This window comes from Epinephelus lanceolatus, chromosome 3 (genome assembly GCF_041903045.1).
Source record: "Epinephelus lanceolatus isolate andai-2023 chromosome 3, ASM4190304v1, whole genome shotgun sequence".
Classification (NCBI taxonomy): domain Eukaryota; kingdom Metazoa; phylum Chordata; class Actinopteri; order Perciformes; family Serranidae; genus Epinephelus; species Epinephelus lanceolatus.
The window spans coordinates 32,475,225-32,493,257 of record NC_135736.1 but is presented as its reverse complement, the minus strand read 5'-3'; the positions used below and the strand labels follow the sequence as shown (position 1 = coordinate 32,493,257).

Below are 18,033 nucleotides of genomic sequence, written 5' to 3'. Positions count from 1 at the left end.
GGGTTGGGACCATCAGTTGTGTTGTGCAGAAGTCAGGTTAATACACAGCCGACAGCCCTATTGGACAACTGTTAAAATTCATATTATGGCAAGAACCAATCAGCTAACTAAAGAAAAACGAGTGGCCATTATTACTTTAAGAAATGAAGGTCAGTCAGTCCGGAAAATTGCAAAAACTTTAAATGTGTCCCCAAGTGGAGTCGCAAAAACCATCAAGCGCTACAACGAAACTGGCACACATGAGGACCGACCCAGGAAAGGAAGACCAAGAGTCACCTCTGCTTCTGAGGATAAGTTCATCCGAGTCACCAGCCTCAGAAATCGCAAGTTAACAGCAGCTCAGATCAGAGACCAGATGAATGCCACACAGAGTTCTAGCAGCAGACCCATCTCTAGAACAACTGTTAAGAGGAGACTGCGCCAATCAGGCCTTCATGGTCAAATAGCTGCTAGGAAACCACTGCTAAGGAGAGGCAACAAGCAGAAGAGATTTGTTTGGGCCAAGAAACACAAGGAATGGACATTAGACCAGTGGAAATCTGTGCTTTGGTCTGATGAGTCCAAATTTGAGATCTTTGGTTCCAACCGCCGTGTCTTTGTGAGACGCAGAAAAGGTGAACGGATGGATTCCACATGCCTGGTTCCCACTGTGAAGCATGGAGGAGGAGGTGTGATGGTGTGGGGGTGTTTTGCTGGTGACACTGTTGGGGATTTATTCAAAATTGAAGGCACACTGAACCAGCATGGCTACCACAGCATCCTGCAGCGACATGCCATCCCATCCGGTTTGTGTTTAGTTGGACAATCATTTATTTTTCAACAGGACAATGACCCCAAACACACCTCCAGGCTGTGTAAGGGCTATTTGACCAAGAAGGAGAGTGATGGAGTGCTGCAGCAGATGACCTGGCCTCCACAGTCACCGGACCTGAACCCAGTCGAGATGGTTTGGGGTGAGCTGGACCGCAGAGTGAAGGCAAAGGGGCCAACAAGTGCTAAACACCTCTGGGAACTCCTTCAAGACTGTTGGAAAACCATTTCAGGTGACTACCTCTTGAAGCTCATGGAGAGAATGCCAAGAGTGTGCAAAGCAGTAATCAGAGCAAAGGTTGGCTATTTTGAAGAAACTAGAATATAAAACATGTTTTCAGTTATTTCACCTTTTTTTGTTAAGTACATAACTCCACATGTGTTCATTCATAGTTTTGATGCCTTCAGTGAGAATCTACAATGTAAATAGTCATGAAAATAAAGAAAACGCATTGAATGAGAAGGTGTGTCCAAACTTTTGGCCTGTACTGTATTTCTTATTTTATTTCTACTTTTCTTTGATATTATATTTGTATTTAAATTAACAAAATAAATCATCAGGTACAAAGCCACTTGCATTAGAGACTCTTTATAACTGACAAAACAACACCATGCAAACCAATAATAATTGAAAAAACAACCATTTGAAAAAAATAGAATAAAAAAATAAATACGACAATTTAAACAAACAAAAAAACACACCAAAAAATGAATAAATAAATGATAGTTATCAAAAGAAAGGACCCAAAGGTCCAAGTGTAGAAGGTCACCAGGGGTAGTTACTGTTATGCAGGGCGACATGATCAAACAACTGTACCACAACATTTCGTAGGGTTTTGGCAGTATCACGGTGCATCACAGCACCTCTTGATGTATCTAGTTTGGGTGTTGTATATTGAATTGCCCATTGAATGCATCACCGCCAGGGGCTCATGGCATGACAGTACACAGGAAGTTCACATCACTTCAGGAAATTAACAACAGTACACTGTTTCATTCGGCACATCGGCCAGCAGTAAGTTACTATACAACTTTTACTCAAAATCTGTTCTATATGGTTTAATAAATTCAATCCATCCTTTCCAACATTTTCACAAAGGGCTGTCTTGAGTCTCAGTTCAAAGGTTAATCTTTCCATAATAAAAATTTCATGCATCACATTAAACCAATCAGTTACAGTGGCTAGTTCTGGATGTAACCAATTTTTCATTATTGCTTTTTTGCAGGCAACCACAATTATTCTGAAATTGTATGCATTGGAGAGGCCAAGGAGCTGTTGTGGTGTCCTTCCCAAATATAGGACCTGAAAACTAAAATCAATCATAATATTTAACCCTTTATTTCCTTTTCTTAACTAACATTTAAACAAGTCCCACTGAGATCAGCAACCTTTACTACAAGGGAGACCAGGCTAAGACAGCAGCATCAAAAGTTAAACACAAGCGACAGTAAGCAGAAGAAAACAGAAGATTAACATTAATGCGTTGAAATATTAAAATACCTGAGTACAGTGTGAGTACGAACCAATCCATTGACCATTCTACTTGCTTATCCTGTTAGGGGTCGTGGGGCAGCTGGAGCCTATCCCAGCTGACATGGACGAGAGGCAGGGTGCACCCTGGACAGGTCGCCAGACTATCACAGGGCTGACACATAGAGACAGACAACCATTCACGCTCACATTCACACCTACGGACAATTTAGAGTCACCAATTAACCTGCATGTCTTTGGACTGTGGGAGGAAGCTGGAGTACATGGAGAGAACCCACAGTGACACAGGGAAAACATACAAGCTCCACACACCTTCGCAGGGGTTCAAATCCCCCATCTCAAGTTTGAACCAGGACCCTCTTGCTGTGAGGCGACAGTGCTTACCACCTTGCTGCCCACTTCTTTGTCCACACTGAAATCCTTAAATACATGATTCTGTTAGGCCCACTTCATGTAAACAAATCAGGTAAATATTAGCCGTGTGCTCAAGATCAGACTAGAGATGTCACCATTTAAGAGATGAATAAGTAGCTTACTTGCTGTTTTCCTGCTTTCTAACATTAATGACTGAAACCACGTTTTATATTGTGATATTTAATGTAATTGACAAACGATATAACCATCACCAAGTAACATTAGCCTAGCTTGTTGTTAGCAAGGGTCAGTTAGCTCACCTGAAGCATTTAGCTCCCTGGCGATCTCTCTGCAGCCAGCCTCCACCTTGTTTAGATTTTTGTAGTGAAAGTAGGTTTTAATCACATAATTTCTCATCTAAGCTTTATGAATCAGCCGCTCCTCATCCCTTGCGAAGCTTTCAAAGCAAGCCACAGATATAAATAGAAACAGGACTCCGACAAAAGTCCAGCTTACAATGGCAGCACTGCGTCACTTGCAGTGATTCAGGACACCTCTTTTGTTGGCTTCAAATCCAAAATGTTGCCATATCGGTGCAGTTTTTGTTCTCTGCTATGTCCTCCCCCGTCAACGAAAAAAACACAAAGTTTGTTGTAAAGAAACACCACATATACAACTCTGCAGCCCCATCTCCTGAAATGCGAACTCTTTAATGTTGCCAACAACCTCCTCTGCTCACAACAGGTCAGACACTAGTTGCTCCATTAGTCCATTTATAAACATAATATTATGTTTGATGTAGACTACTTTTTAATTTGTCTAAACCTTTATAGTGATGAATGCTGCTTTAGCCGGAATGCATACAATCAAACTGGTTTAAGCAAAACTGGAAATCGACCGAACTCTAGTACAGGCTAATAGTACCTTTTTCAATACACCTACTAGAGATCTCATTACCGTTCATTCCCATTCAGTGCATGCGAAAGTACTCCTTCAAGTCCTCATCAAATCCAACCCTTGAAAATGTCCCTCAATACGCATGATTAGATTACTGTTGTTGCTGGCGGACGGTAAACCATGAATGCTGAGATGGACAAAATTACAATGGGCTCAGTGGTTGTTTTCATTTGTCCGTTTTGCATGTATGAAAAATCTGCAATCTTTTTTTTACTCATTTTATTTCCTTTTATCAAGTACAGTTGTACAGTACAATCAGCTTTTCAGACACTTACAGTAGTACAGGCATAAATGCATAAATGTTAAGGGTCTGTCCATGGGTTTTGGCCTTCCATCAATGTCCATATATCCATTATCCATTGTCCATATATCCATTATTTGAAGAGGGAATGGGAGGAAGAGAGAGATAAAGAGAGAGAAAAAATAAATAATAATAAAATAAATAAATAAATAAATAAAAATAAAGATAAAATAAAATAAATAAATACAATTGTTCACATTTAAATGAAAAGAAAAATGGGAGCATCATTCTCCCTTCCACTTGGACCAAACTGGTCAGAGGGAAAGAAAAGAAATAATTGGTGACCATTTAGTCAAGAATACATCTGTTTTTAGCTGTAACCTTGCTGTAATGTTTTCCATGTAGTAAACATCCTTAATCCTCTCCCTCCATTGTGTCACTGTAGGGGGCCGTGGCTTCAGCCAGGAGACCGTGATCATCTTTTTGGCCACTAAAAAGAGAATTCACAGTAATAATATCTGATTATTGCTTTCTAGATTTTCTGGCAATATGCCTAATAGAAAGTAAGATTGTTTTAATGGCACTTCTATATTTAAACATTTGTTTATCTCATTTTGTTTGTCTTGCCAATATCCTGATAGTTTGGGGCAGAATATATGTGTATGGTCTCCCACCAGGCCACAGCCCCTCCAGAAGGCATTTTTAAAAATCTAAAACTGTTTACATGTGGATGAGAGGTCAAAACATAGAGGAAAATACCAGTTCTCAAAATATCTGTGTAAGTGTAGACAGGGCCTTCGTCTTAGTTCATTTTGTGCACTTGGAACAGACAATAGGACCACATCTTGTGATCTCAAACTGTACATTCAGATCTCTGTGCAAACAACGTGCAAATGTACAGTACAGGCCAAAAGTTTGGACACACCTTCTCATTCAATGCGTTTTCTTTATTTTCATGACTATTTACATTGTAGATTCTCACTGAAGGCATCAAAACTATGAATGAACACATGTGGAGTTATGTACTTAACAAAAAAAGGTGAAATAACTGAAAACATGTTTTATATTCTAGTTTCTTCAAAATAGCCACCCTTTGCTCTGATTACTGCTTTGCACACTCTTGGCATTCTCTCCATGAGCTTCAAGAGGTAGTCACCTGAAATGGTTTCCACTTCACAGGTGTGCCTTATCAGGGTTAATTAGTGGAATTTCTTGCTTTATCAATGGGGTTGGGACCATCAGTTGTGTTGTGCAGAAGTCAGGTTAATACACAGCCGACAGCCCTGTTGGACAACTGTTAAAATTCATATTATGGCAAGAACCAATCAGCTAACTAAAGAAAAACGAGTGGCCATCATTACTTTAAGAAATGAAGGTCAGTCAGTCCGGAAAATTGCAAAAACTTTAAATGTGTCCCCAAGTGGAGTCGCAAAAACCATCAAGCGCTACAACGAAACTGGCACACATGAGGACCGACCCAGGAAAGGAAGACCAAGAGTCACCTCTGCTTCTGAGGATAAGTTCATCCGAGTCACCAGCCTCAGAAATCGCAAGTTAACAGCAGCTCAGATCAGAGACCAGATGAATGCCACACAGAGTTCTAGCAGCAGACCCATCTCTAGAACAACTGTTAAGAGGAGACTGCGCCAATCAGGCCTTCATGGTCAAATAGCTGCTAGGAAACCACTGCTAAGGAGAGGCAACAAGCAGAAGGGATTTGTTTGGGCCAAGAAACACAAGGAATGGACATTAGACCAGTGGAGATCTGTGCTTTGGTCTGATGAGTCCAAATTTGAGATCTTTGGTTCCAACCGCCGTGTCTTTGTGAGACGCAGAAAAGGTGAACGGATGGATTCCACATGCCTGGTTCCCACTGTGAAGCATGGAGGAGGAGGTGTGATGGTGTGGGGGTGTTTTGCTGGTGACACTGTTGGGGATTTATTCAAAATTGAAGGCACACTGAACCAGCATGGCTACCACAGCATCCTGCAGCGACATGCCATCCCATCCGGTTTGTGTTTAGTTGGACGATCATTTATTTTTCAACTGGACAATGACCCCAAACACACCTCCAGGCTGTGTAAGGGCTATTTGACCAAGAAGGAGAGTGATGGAGTGCTGCGGCAGATGACCTGGCCTCCACAGTCACCGGACCTGAACCCAATCGAGATGGTTTGGGGTGAGCTGGACCGCAGAGTGAAGGCAAAGGGGCCAACAAATGCTAAACACCTCTGGGAACTCCTTCAAGACTGTTGGAAAACCATTTCAGGTGACTACCTCTTGAAGCTCATGGAGAGAATGCCAAGAGTGTGCAAAGCAGTAATCAGAGCAAAGGGTGGCTATTTTGAAGAAACTAGAATATAAAACATGTTTTCAGTTATTTCACCTTTTTTTGTTAAGTACATAACTCCACATGTGTTCATTCATAGTTTTGATGCCTTCAGTGAGAATCTACAATGTAAATAGTCATGAAAATAAAGAAAACGCATTGAATGAGAAGGTGTGTCCAAACTTTTGGCCTGTACTGTATAATTCAACATAGCGTTAGTTCAGGCAGGACACAATGTCAAGCTCAGCTCACATCCCAGCTACATCAGCTGATGTCAAACAGCCCAATCAACTGATGGAGCAGCTGATTGATGGAAGGGAGTCAGCTGATAGATCACATGATTCCTTTCTATGCAACCAATTGGCGTATCTCATTCAGGGCGCCCTACTTAAACTGCTCTAGCCTGTCTATTGTTGCTGCTTCATCTGCAAGTCACTTTGCAATCTGCCTCCACCCCAGCTCCTCCTTTTCATGCTGTGTTTGACTTATCAATGGCATTTCTGTTTGTCATTGATGCTGCTCTGTTCTGTTCCCGGGGGTCTTTCTGCTCTCCCCGCCTTAGGCTTTCTGTGTAGGCGCATGGAAGGGCAGGGAGGTTTGCTCTCTCTACCTTAAGGTTTTCCACGCAGGTACATGGAAGGGCAGAGAGGTGTATGCCTTCCATGTAGGCGCATGAAAGCGGCTTCCTGCATAGGCCTGAGGAAAAGCAGAGGGGCCCCAGAACAGAGCCATACCTCCAAATATAATACTGCAATTGGAAATAAATTTTTTCTTTGACTAAAGTGTTCCTGACTGAAATTGGAGTTTACCCACAATGTCTTTATAATTCATTTCATTATATTCTTTCATATATTTGACCCAGTGATGATCTATATTATCACTGTTACCGTCCATTTAAATAACTCCTTGGCTGTGTCCACAGTCCCTCATAATTAACTCATCACAGTATTTAACTAGTGCACTATACTTACCTTCCACTATATTATTTGAGTCCCTATGAGTGAATTCTGAATGTGAAATGTACGCTGCTGATGAGTCAAAAGTGTGATGAGTCAAATTATTGACAGGGAAGGAATGAAAGAGCAAACAAAGGAATGATTTCTGATCCAGGACATGACAGTATGTAACATGTTTGACAGCAGTGACCTGTAAATAGGACATGGAGGATAATCCCTTAATGTCATACAAATGGTATGGATTATATGTCCAGATGTGTGTCAGAGGACATTAAGATGTGCTCCAAGCTGTCACCATGAGGACAATCATTGTACTGCAGCAACTGCACAGTAGCCTTAATCTTGCGGATTTTACATTAATAATATTTATGCGACCTTTATTTTTATACTACAGAAGTGGAATATGCACCAAATGGCTGATAGTAAAGTAAATACTAAACGTCAGAGTGATGAGACTTAATACAAATGTCTGCCAAGGCCTTTCAAGTGTGTCAAACCACTCTCAGCTGCTCTGTAAAAGTCAGTGCTCACTTATGGCTATTATTACTATTTTTTCTGTGTTTTGACACTGTGTTTTGTTTGTGCCTCTTTTCTATTCAGTGCCCTGATTCAGCGTGCAAGCAGGATCTGCTGGCCTACCTGCAAAGAATTGCCCTGTACTGTCATCAGCTCAACATTTGCAGCAAGGTGAAAGCTGAGGTTCAGAATCTGGGTGGAGAGCTCATCGTGTCTGGGGTAAGTCCATCCATACAGAGCAGTACACGGCCGGCTCCACTATCACTGATTCTCTAGATAGGCTTTTAGGTTCAAATCACCAGACTTGGTCAATTTAAGCAGATTTTTATGCTCGGCGCTGTGGGTGGGAGAACCTTTTAAGTTCAAGGTCACAACGAAGCTTGCGAGACACGACGGAGGGTCATGCAGAATACGACTGATGCAATTATTTCAGACTGATTACCATCTAATAATACCAGAAAGATGCAGGCTTTTTTTTTTCCATTTGTGTTTTTCATGCCTCATGAACCCTATTATCACTGGTCAAACTAAAATCAGCCAATTATCCCATACCGCTTACATTTCACATTTAACTTAACTAATAAATGTGCTTGATAGTCTCCATTTCAAAGGTTTCATTTTGATTTAAAAAAAATATATATATATATATTATTTTGACCAGAATGATGATAATTCAAGTCTCCTTTCCTTTCCTTTCTTTTAGCAAAATATAACAAATCCACCTGAAAAGGAAACACTTTATCATGTAAAAAGGATTCCATTTCTTCACAAAGCTAATAAATACTCAAATAAAGAGAAAGTTTTTCAATAAATGTTTTCAAGCAGTAGGCAGTTGGAGATGTGAGACAGTTTTCCTTTGAAATTAAACTTTTCTTTAAAGACAGTTTATTGTGTAGCTTCAAAACAATTATGTGGTGACCTGTAATTGGTTCTTAAATGTAATGACTTGTCTGTACTGATCAGTATGTATGCAGGTGTGTGTGTGTGCCTGTGGACATGTATGTTACGTGGTTTGTTTTATGTGCAATTTTTGTTTTTATTGTTATTGTTGTTATTAGCCCTTTATACAGAGAGACTGCGCTATAGAGCCACTTCAAAGTCACGCCCTTACGCCGCCTTTGCATTTTCACACAGAACCAAATGACGGTAAAGTGACCAGTGTCTAATTTTAGAAAGCGTGCTGGCATAGTGGAAACAAAAGAGGCGTGAGATGTACCACAACAGCATTAGCCTCTAGTGTCACACATTAAAAAAAAGAACAATGGCATAACGTAACAATTATTTACCGTTCCTGTTAAATGGACGCCTTTCTTGTTCTTTTGTCAGAAGGTAAGGAGCTCCTAGACCTCATTGTTTTTTCAAAATTGTGGACATTTTCAGCCACTGATATTCTTCTCTGAGTTAGCTGCTAACTGCTATCAGCTACTTTTTAAATCTCCTGACAGTGGGTTGCATGCATAACACGACAAAATGTCACACCCATGCAGCCCATGATCCCGTTCCCGCCGTCCTCATTGCCAATTACATTGTAAAATAAAGAGACTCAAAACACACAGGATTGATCATTTGAGGGTTTACTCGCGAGAAAAGCCAACAAATTAGTATTTAGTGATCATTTATAGTGTCTGACAAACAAGCAGTATCAGTTGACACACCTACAGCTTTCCAATACAAATGAAAAGGTGTTTCCTGTCACTTAAGCTGCTGTTTTCCTGTTATTCAATCATCAGCTCAGAGAACAATTACTTCTCCTCACACCTCAAATTTGGCCAGAAACATGTCGGATCATTTAGCTGAAGTCAAAGTTCTTCCAGTCCAGCCACTACTACACGTAAACAGCATATGAAGGGCTAAATTTTAGTCCTCTTGAACTGAAAAATGGTGACATTAGTTTTAAGACCTTGCTGACCAATAATAGGTAGTTCCCTTCAACGAGGTAAAAACTTCATGTTAGAAATACAAGTCTACCACTTCCTTAAAGAAATGAACCAGTGCAAAGCAGCGTGAATTGCACCAGTCAAACAAAAAGACTGGACACCATCTGGAAATAGGCTCCATAGTGCTTATTTCACTATTGGTAATTTTCGCAATCTTTTGGAGAATGAAAATGACAAAACAGACACACAGCACACCCCAACACAAACATTTCTCTGTTTTCTAGGCTGTTTTCCAGCGATCATTAGCTCGAACAAGCTAAAGATGTTGCCTAGCAACTGTTAGCTTGAACAAGCTTACTTACGGTAATAAAATAAGTGTTACATACTCTGGAGTTTCCCGGCAGGGTCCAATTCTTTCTTTGACTGCTGCAATCTGCAGTGGGCTTTCTTTCTGCCTTTCTTTATTTCTTACATCATGTTTGTACCTTGTTGAAGGGAACAACCTACCTTTGAGCCCTCAAATGTCCAATCCTATGTGTTTTGAGTCTCTTTATTCTACAACACAGCAAGGTCCTAAGACTATTTTCAGCAATTCCTGAAGTGTTTATTTTAGTTCAGGAGGACTGAAGTGCAGCGATTCATATGCTGTTTTTATTCAGTAGTGGCTGGACCTGAAGTCCAGGTGGAACAACACTGTTTAATAGCAACCTAAAGACTCCTTGAAATGGTCACACCCTAGTCACACATGTGATAGAGACTAGATAATCATGTCACATCATTAAGGTGAGCAAAAACAGTCAAGAGGCCTTCCACGAATCAATACCTTTAAACAAACAGTGACAGGAGCTACAGCTGATCAAATTACCCCAAAACCAATGACAACAGTCACTATATTTCATACCAGATTCCAGATTTGCATGTTATTTCTTAGTTGGGCTATATTTAAAAATGTTCAAATGCATAAGTATTGACAACATTTCTAATAGATAAATAGCAAAAGTTAAGATATCAGCTCTAAATGAACATCATGAACAACTTTATCCATAAGCAGAGGTATATTTTAGAAAATATTTCAAGTCATAGTCTGTATTCAGTCCACGAGGTGACAGGGGACTCAGATGGTGGATCAAATACTAATCCCTCCTGGAAAGTAAAACATCTAGATTACCTCCTCTTGGGGGAAGTGTTACCTTCTCAAGCCCTACTTTTAAGTCTACTGCCAGTGATCAGCACATAAGTACAACCCTCTGTGTGCATTGCTTTTCTATATCAGATACTGATATTATCAAACTGATCGGGTATAAAGTATATTTTCATTTAATGTATGTAGCACAAAAGCACACATCACAGCTTTGCCGTAGAGGGCTTTTACATTCTCACCAGCATACAATATCCTTAGACCTCAATTCAGATAAGGAAAAACTCCACAAAACAAACTCTTTAGCAGTCAGGAAATAAAGGAAGAAACCTCAGGAGGAACAACAGAGAGGGGATGCCTCTTCCAAGACAGACAGAAAGGTAGTAGAGTAGACTGATCCACTCAGTGTTAGAGCTGTAGTTGGTAACTTTTATAAAAGATAATGTTTTGTCTAATTTTTTAAAACTGTCACTGTGCTCACACAGCACTAAATGAGACAAAACATCTGTGAAAAAAATCATACCTCTCCGCCTACTCTATTGCCTTGTTGTTGTTGCCTTGTTACAAATCAGAGCTGAGGAGTCTCTAAAGTCCAGTTCAGACTCAAGATTGGCGACAAGACGAGTTGAAACAGGCAACTACTTGCAATGTGCCGTTCTGCAACGTTCTAAAATCTGCCAGTTTACACCAATGCAACTAGATGAGATGGGGTATCATCGCTATGTAACAACTCTGTACTTCTGTTCTGATTTGAAGCTTTCCAGGCTTATTTTGTGTCTGAATATAATTTTTAGCTTCTCCAAATATGAATGAGGATAGTAATAGTGAGATACTGGCTACAGCTGCATTTGTAGTAGTGATGAAACGGCGAAAAACAGAAACAAAACAAGCATCAGCAGCAGTCGAAGACGCGGTCTGCGGCCATTTTGACTGGCTGTAGAAACAGGTGACGTGCTTTACATTCTAAAACCAGCTGCCGGCGATTTAACCAGAAGAGTTGCAGGTGATATCATCAGCCGGCTTGAGTCAAGCTCAGACGGCCAGTTAACACCACTGCAGCTTTTCTCTGCAATGTTCTAAAACGGTTTCGTCTCGTCCCAAATCTTTGGCCTGAACTTGGCTTTATGTAGCTGTCAGTCATGTCACTCCCTGCTCATGAACTGCGGTCAAACTGTCAATCAAGATTCTGTAACTGCATTGCCTATTTCTCACCTCAAATAGTTTCAGAAACATATTTCAGTGTACTGTTTAGCTGTAAAATGAGAAAGTTTGTGACTCGGCTGCCATGTCGGAAACAGTCAAGCTAAAATCTAAGCACCACCCATTAGCCAGAGCAACCCTCTCATTTTATAGCTAAACGGTACACTAAAATATGTCGCTGAAAGCATTTGAGGTGAGAAATAGGCAATGCAGTTACATAATCCTAATTCATACTTGATCAGTGCTGCCTAGTTTGACAGTTTGACCACAGTTCACAAGCCGTAATTGACATGATTGACATCTGCGTTAGAGACTCCTTGGCTCTGATTGGTTGTTTCTTGGTTAGCCATGGTAGATTCTATCAAATCAAGCAGAATGAAGAGGAGGAAGAACATGGCGTTTTTCACAAATTATCTGTCTTGTGTACTTCTTTTGAAATACAGTGATAGTTTCAGCAAATATGACAAAGTTAGTATCATAAAAGTCACCAGCTGTAGCTTAAAATATGTGATTTTCTATCAGGAGAGGAAAAAGTGGAATTGGTGCATTCCTACTGTTTGTTTGTAAAGAACTCACTTATTAACTGCCTTAGTACAATTTCTCCCTCTAATTAAAATCAGACTTGACTTTTATCTCTGCTTTAGACTTCTTTGTATCTTGTGTTGATAGAGTTCCTCATGATTCCTTAGAATTCTATGATAGTGTGTCTCACATGAGATATATGCGAGCCCTGCTGAGATTTTAACCTTTTCATGGTGGCCAGCTGGAGTCCACACTCATTAAAACTAAGCAGTTGACTCGTCTCAGTGTGGGGTAGGAGGAGGCCCACTGGCCGCTGACCCTTAAATGTCAGCCAAACAAAACAGACGGAGACAGAGGTACACCTGACCCCTGCCTCCGCTAATTAAGGACTGCTAAAATAAGATGTCACATAGCGAGGGTCATGATTTTATACTGCTTAATTATCAGTTGAGGCATAGACCTCCTAGGTACCGGATGTAACTAATATGTCTGAATGTTCTTGTTGAGTGCATGGGCATTGTTGCACTTTTTCCTCTTTCCAGACACATTAACTTTTTTTGACTTGACCCTTATTGTTTCTCTCCAACTTTCTTTACCCCCCCTGTAGCTTGATAGTGCCACCTCCCTGATCCAGGCAGCCAAGAACCTAATGAACGCAGTGGTGCTGACAGTAAAGGCATCTTATGTAGCCTCCACCAAGTACCAGAAGGTGTACGGAACAGCAGCCGTTAACTCGCCCGTGGTATCTTGGCGCATGAAGGCCCCCGAGAAGAAGCCTCTGGTAAAAAGGGAGAAGCCCGAGGAGTGCCAGACACGTGTGCGACGAGGCTCCCAGAAGAAACACATCTCCCCCGTCCAGGCCCTCAGCGAATTCAAGGCCATGGACTCCTTCTAAGAGAGAAAAAAATAAATAAGTAAAAGAAGAAAGAAAGAAAGTCATGCTTACCCAAGAAAAACAACAAAACATGACGGAAACAAGTTGAAGAAAAAGTCCCTTTTTACATTGTGTTAACCCACCTCTGTTTGCCCTGTGTGTGCTTGGTGACACCTCAGGAGGACTACAGTACATATTAAACTGCCACACTACGGCTCCTGTGAACACTGTGGGCCTCGCGGCACGCAGGCAGCCAGCACACACCCAACACTATTTATCAATCTTAATGTAGCTTAATATGTGAGAGCCAAAATGTGACACAAACACACATACTTTTGAAAAATATGGGAGTTTAAAAAAAAAAAAAAACACATATCAGAGAAGGAGGAGTGGCATTTTAAAAATTTGTGGCAGTTGATATTCTAGCTATATCTTTAACGTGCTACTGACTGGCTGCTTGTATACACATTTAAACTGTCTGAATGGGATCCTGAATGGTTCAGTAGTGGAGTTATTCTAAAGGGAATATGTCGCTGTTGGTATGCTCCCTCTTGATATATATTTTTTTTTTTCAATTTGAATGTAACCTGTAGTGCTAGGAATAATTTATGTTAAAGAAAAACCCGGAAGTGTCGGCATCCAAGTAGTTTCCTTGTTCCTGATGATTATAATAATAATAATCCATATGGTGTTTTTTTCCAAAGCACACTTATGGTCTATTGTATTGCCTTTTTAAATTCAATTTATTTAATTATTACATCACTAACTATGATGACCTTGATTGGAAGTTGTGTAGCGTATAAATATAGACAGAGAGGTTTGACTAGTTGTGGTTTGCTCAGAGAATAGAAATCCCTGCATACAGTACCTTTATATTCACCCTTCTCTAATAAATCCCTCAACTTGACCCCTCGAGGTTTCACTCGTGTTTTTTATCGTCACATTTTGCAGCACTATGCAGAAGCTACCAATCTGTGAGCGAGCGTTACAGTAGTGATATATTTTATTAATCTTAGGGATCTAATATTATCATTTGAGATTGCACACATAAGACCTGCACATGAGGAGATTCCAGAGGAGAAAAAGAAATCTATTAGAGTTAAAAGCTTACACGAATAGGCATATTGATTCAGGGTCATAGGTCGAGCCCCATTACTTCACTGTGACTTGAGAAAATTGGTCTTAGGTCAGCACTGTTTCTGCTACCTTTGTGATATTTTACCAGGTCCTTCACTCAAACATTCTACCATGCTCGCCCAACTAAAACACAGATTCATTTTAGGGATACGCCAATTGTGAAATTCCTTGTCAACAACAACACCAATGTTTAAAATGACAATGTTTTACCAATACTGATGATTTTTTTGTTGCTGTTTGTTTAGTTTTTGTTATTTATCCTTCCTTGTGGGCCAGGGAAACAAAGAAACCCTCTTTATGGAAAATACTGTTCAAAGTACTTCAGTCCTACATTACATTTTATTAAACAACCATCAATATAACCTTCTCTTACATGAAGAAGAACTTAAAAAGTCTTCAAAAGCCTTTTTAATATGTAAGATATATCACAGTCCCCTCTTTAAAATCTATTTTATATTGCTGTGAAAACGTCAACAACTTTAGTTTCTTGCCAAGAATTTAATTTTACAACATACATTTTACAGGCTGCTCTCATGCACTGTTTGTACAGTGTCCTACAAATCTGTATATATCCCACGTAATACTGAGCCAGTAATTAGTGTAATCATCCACATATTTTGGTACGCTACAATTACATGACCAATGCGCTGACAAGAGGTAAGAAGGAATTGGTCCTGAGGGGTCCTTGTTAGAAGGCAGGTTGGGATGGTGGATGGGTCACAAGAGACCGGACTTAGGGGACGAGTGTTTGGAACCTTGTGAACTTTGAGTCATTATAAGGTACGTGAACAGCATGTTTCTCTTCCTAAACATAACCACAGTAACTTTACGTTAATTAAGTAAATCTATGTGAAGTACTTAAGGTCATTTGTGGGGCATGGTGGTTAGCATTGTTGCCTCACGGCAACATGGTTCCTGGTTCAAACCCAGGGTGTGGGGGTTCAAACTTTGGGTGAGGGAACCTGGCTTTCCTCCAGGTACTCTGGCTTCCTCCCACAGTCCAAAGACATGCAGGTTAATTGGTGACTCTTCCCCATAGGTGTGAATGTGAGTGTGAATGGTTGTCTGTCTCTATGTGTCAGCCCTGTGCTAGTCTGGTAACCAAGGTGTACCCTACCTGTTCCCCAATGTCAGCTGAGATAGGCTCCAGCTCCCCTGCGACCCCCAACAGGATAAGTGGTTAGGGAAATAATGAATGGATGAATCATTTGTAGGATATCGTACAAACTGTTGTATGAGGCTTTGCTTTTTACTGAATAGCAGTCATCATAGAACGTATCATAATGTCTCTCAATCCATTTATCGCTGTTAGTTCTGGCCACCGTCTACTAACAGCTGAAGTTAACTGGCTCCTCTCCTGCTGATTTCAACAAGAATTTGTTGTTCACCATGAAGCATCATTAGGGGAAAACGGGGGGTGTTCCCTGATGCGTCAATAGTACATTTACTGCAAGTTTACATCCCAAAGATGTCCTGGGGAAGACTGCTGTTCATCCAAAACATGTTTTTTATCATCCCTGTGAAGATGGGACAGAATTAGTCTCGAGCCCTGTATTAGCCTGCGCAAAACTGATGTACAGAATGGAAAAACATCAGCCACTGCCATCAGTAAATGTCCTCTTATTTGTCGATAGGCTGATGGCAGTCAATAAGGTGAATATTGGCCGATACCAAAGTTGGCGCGATAACAAGCTTTGTGGCTCTAGGGATTGCAGTGTTGGGCAAGCTGTCTGTGGGACCACCACTGTGGTCCAGACTGATACGTCTCATTAACTATCAGATTGATTGCTTTGAATTTTTGTACAGACATTTATGGTCTGTGTATGAATCCTTTTTATTTAGCACCACCAGCAGGTTTAGAGTTTACACCTATCCAGTGAAATATGTCATCTACCTAAGGGATTTGCATGAAATTTGATACAGACTTTCATGATATATCCTAATAAGTTTGGTGATCACCTGACTCTAACTGTTTTTGGTGTAGTGTCTCAACAGCTGTTGGATGGATTGCCATTACATGCAGTGCACACGCTCAAGCTCCCTTGAAATGATTCTTAAAAACTAAGTTGATTCTGTCCAGCGCCATCAAACATCAGCGTGTTAGCACTGTCATTGTGTGCTATCATGTTGACATTTCACTCAAAGCCAGCTCCTAGCCTTGTTATTATATTTCTTTGAAAATGCAGTTTGTCTGTTAGATGGCCATCCATCTAACGAACAGTTAAAGCTGTATCTGTTGCTCATGGTCTCAAAGTTAAGTGCTGACTCCATGTCAAGGTATATAAGCCAGTATTGACCACTGAAGTCCCTGTCAATCTCTCTTAAGCCCGCTGAGTTGTTGGAGGAAAGAAGAGAGGGATGGGGAAAGAGGAACAGCGGCTAGATAGCCGGGACTCAACAGACACCTGACACATCGCCAGTCAGCAGGGCAAGAAAACCCCAGAATGCTTTGGGCTCTGAATGTAAAAGCTTGAGATCTCTAAAGGCAAGGGAAAATCATTGTGGATAGTACAAATGTGAAGTTTGTATAGCTCCTCTGGTCTTTGGGAAACCACAGAGACCTGACTGCAACCTCCCTTCATGCCGAGTGATTCCAGTGAATTAGTTCATTTTAAGAGACAGTACAATGCATTCCTTTTAGAGAGCGGCTCTATCAAGCCCCTACAGGCACACCCTGCCATTAAAACAGGGAGAGTAAATCAATTGATTGCTTAACACGACCTTGATCCCTCGTGAATCAAATCAAAAGCATCGACAAGCATAATTGTCCCAATAATGGCTCACGGGACACTAGTTTAGATAATTCAGCAGTTTCGACATTGATAATGAATAAGGCCCTTTATGTATCCACATTGTACCGCTAATGGCCATTAAAGGCAACATGCATCAAGCATCCGTGCATCACCAAAGTACCCTGTGTTTAGGAAACAGGGCCCTGGGAGAGGAGTTGTAACACGGTCCAGTTAATGGAGGGATTAATTCCTGACTGTGGTGCTGTCTAACTGGAATAATCCCTGTGTTTATCCATCGCTACCATCCAAATAAAACATGACATGATGGCTGACAGCCTGTTCTCTTTGAAAATTAAAGAGAAATAATTAAAAAGAAATAGTGATGGTAGCAGAAATGCCACTGCAGTGCAGGATATTGGTACTTTGATTTCAGAGATGTCTTCATGGGCTGTGCTGTATTAAAAGGATTAAAACAGAGTTTTAATCGAGTTAAACAAACCTCCCTCCAACTATAAAAACAGACAGAGAGGAAAATGACTTAAAAATCCCAGAGGCAGAGTGGTGATGAACAGCGTACAACCAGCTGCTGCAATATGGTTTTTGGCTTTGGATCTCTGGTGTCAGATGCCCTCTGACACTGAACACACTGGAGACTCTGCCATCTGCACAGATGGACATCAGCGCTGTAAAGGGACCTCTTATATGGCTGCAGTTGTTTCATCATGCAACGCACAAATTTAATCAGGAAAAAGTGGACTCGGATCATCTTTGACCTAATGTCATAGTTAACTTACCTTTTCAAAGGTTAAAGACCAGAGAGGTTGTTAAGTGAATAGAGACATTATGTTTGGAGAGACATCTGCAGTGTCCTTGGCTCTAAATGAGGTTCGGCAAAGGC

At 40.8% G+C, this 18,033-nt stretch overlaps 1 protein-coding gene across 1 annotated transcript in view; it reads left to right on the top strand.

Moving 5' to 3' along the window:
* ctnna2 (catenin (cadherin-associated protein), alpha 2) overlaps window positions 1-14,173 on the top strand; it is a 536,848-nt gene extending 522,675 nt beyond the window's left edge. Inside the window, exons 17-18 of the mRNA XM_033623313.2 lie at window positions 7,740-7,874; window positions 13,000-14,173. Of these exons, the coding sequence (XP_033479204.1) occupies window positions 7,740-7,874; window positions 13,000-13,287 (423 nt within the window). The 3' untranslated portion in view covers window positions 13,288-14,173. The remainder of the gene's footprint in view (window positions 1-7,739; window positions 7,875-12,999) is intronic.
* The last annotated feature ends 3,860 nt before the right edge of the window (window positions 14,174-18,033 follow it).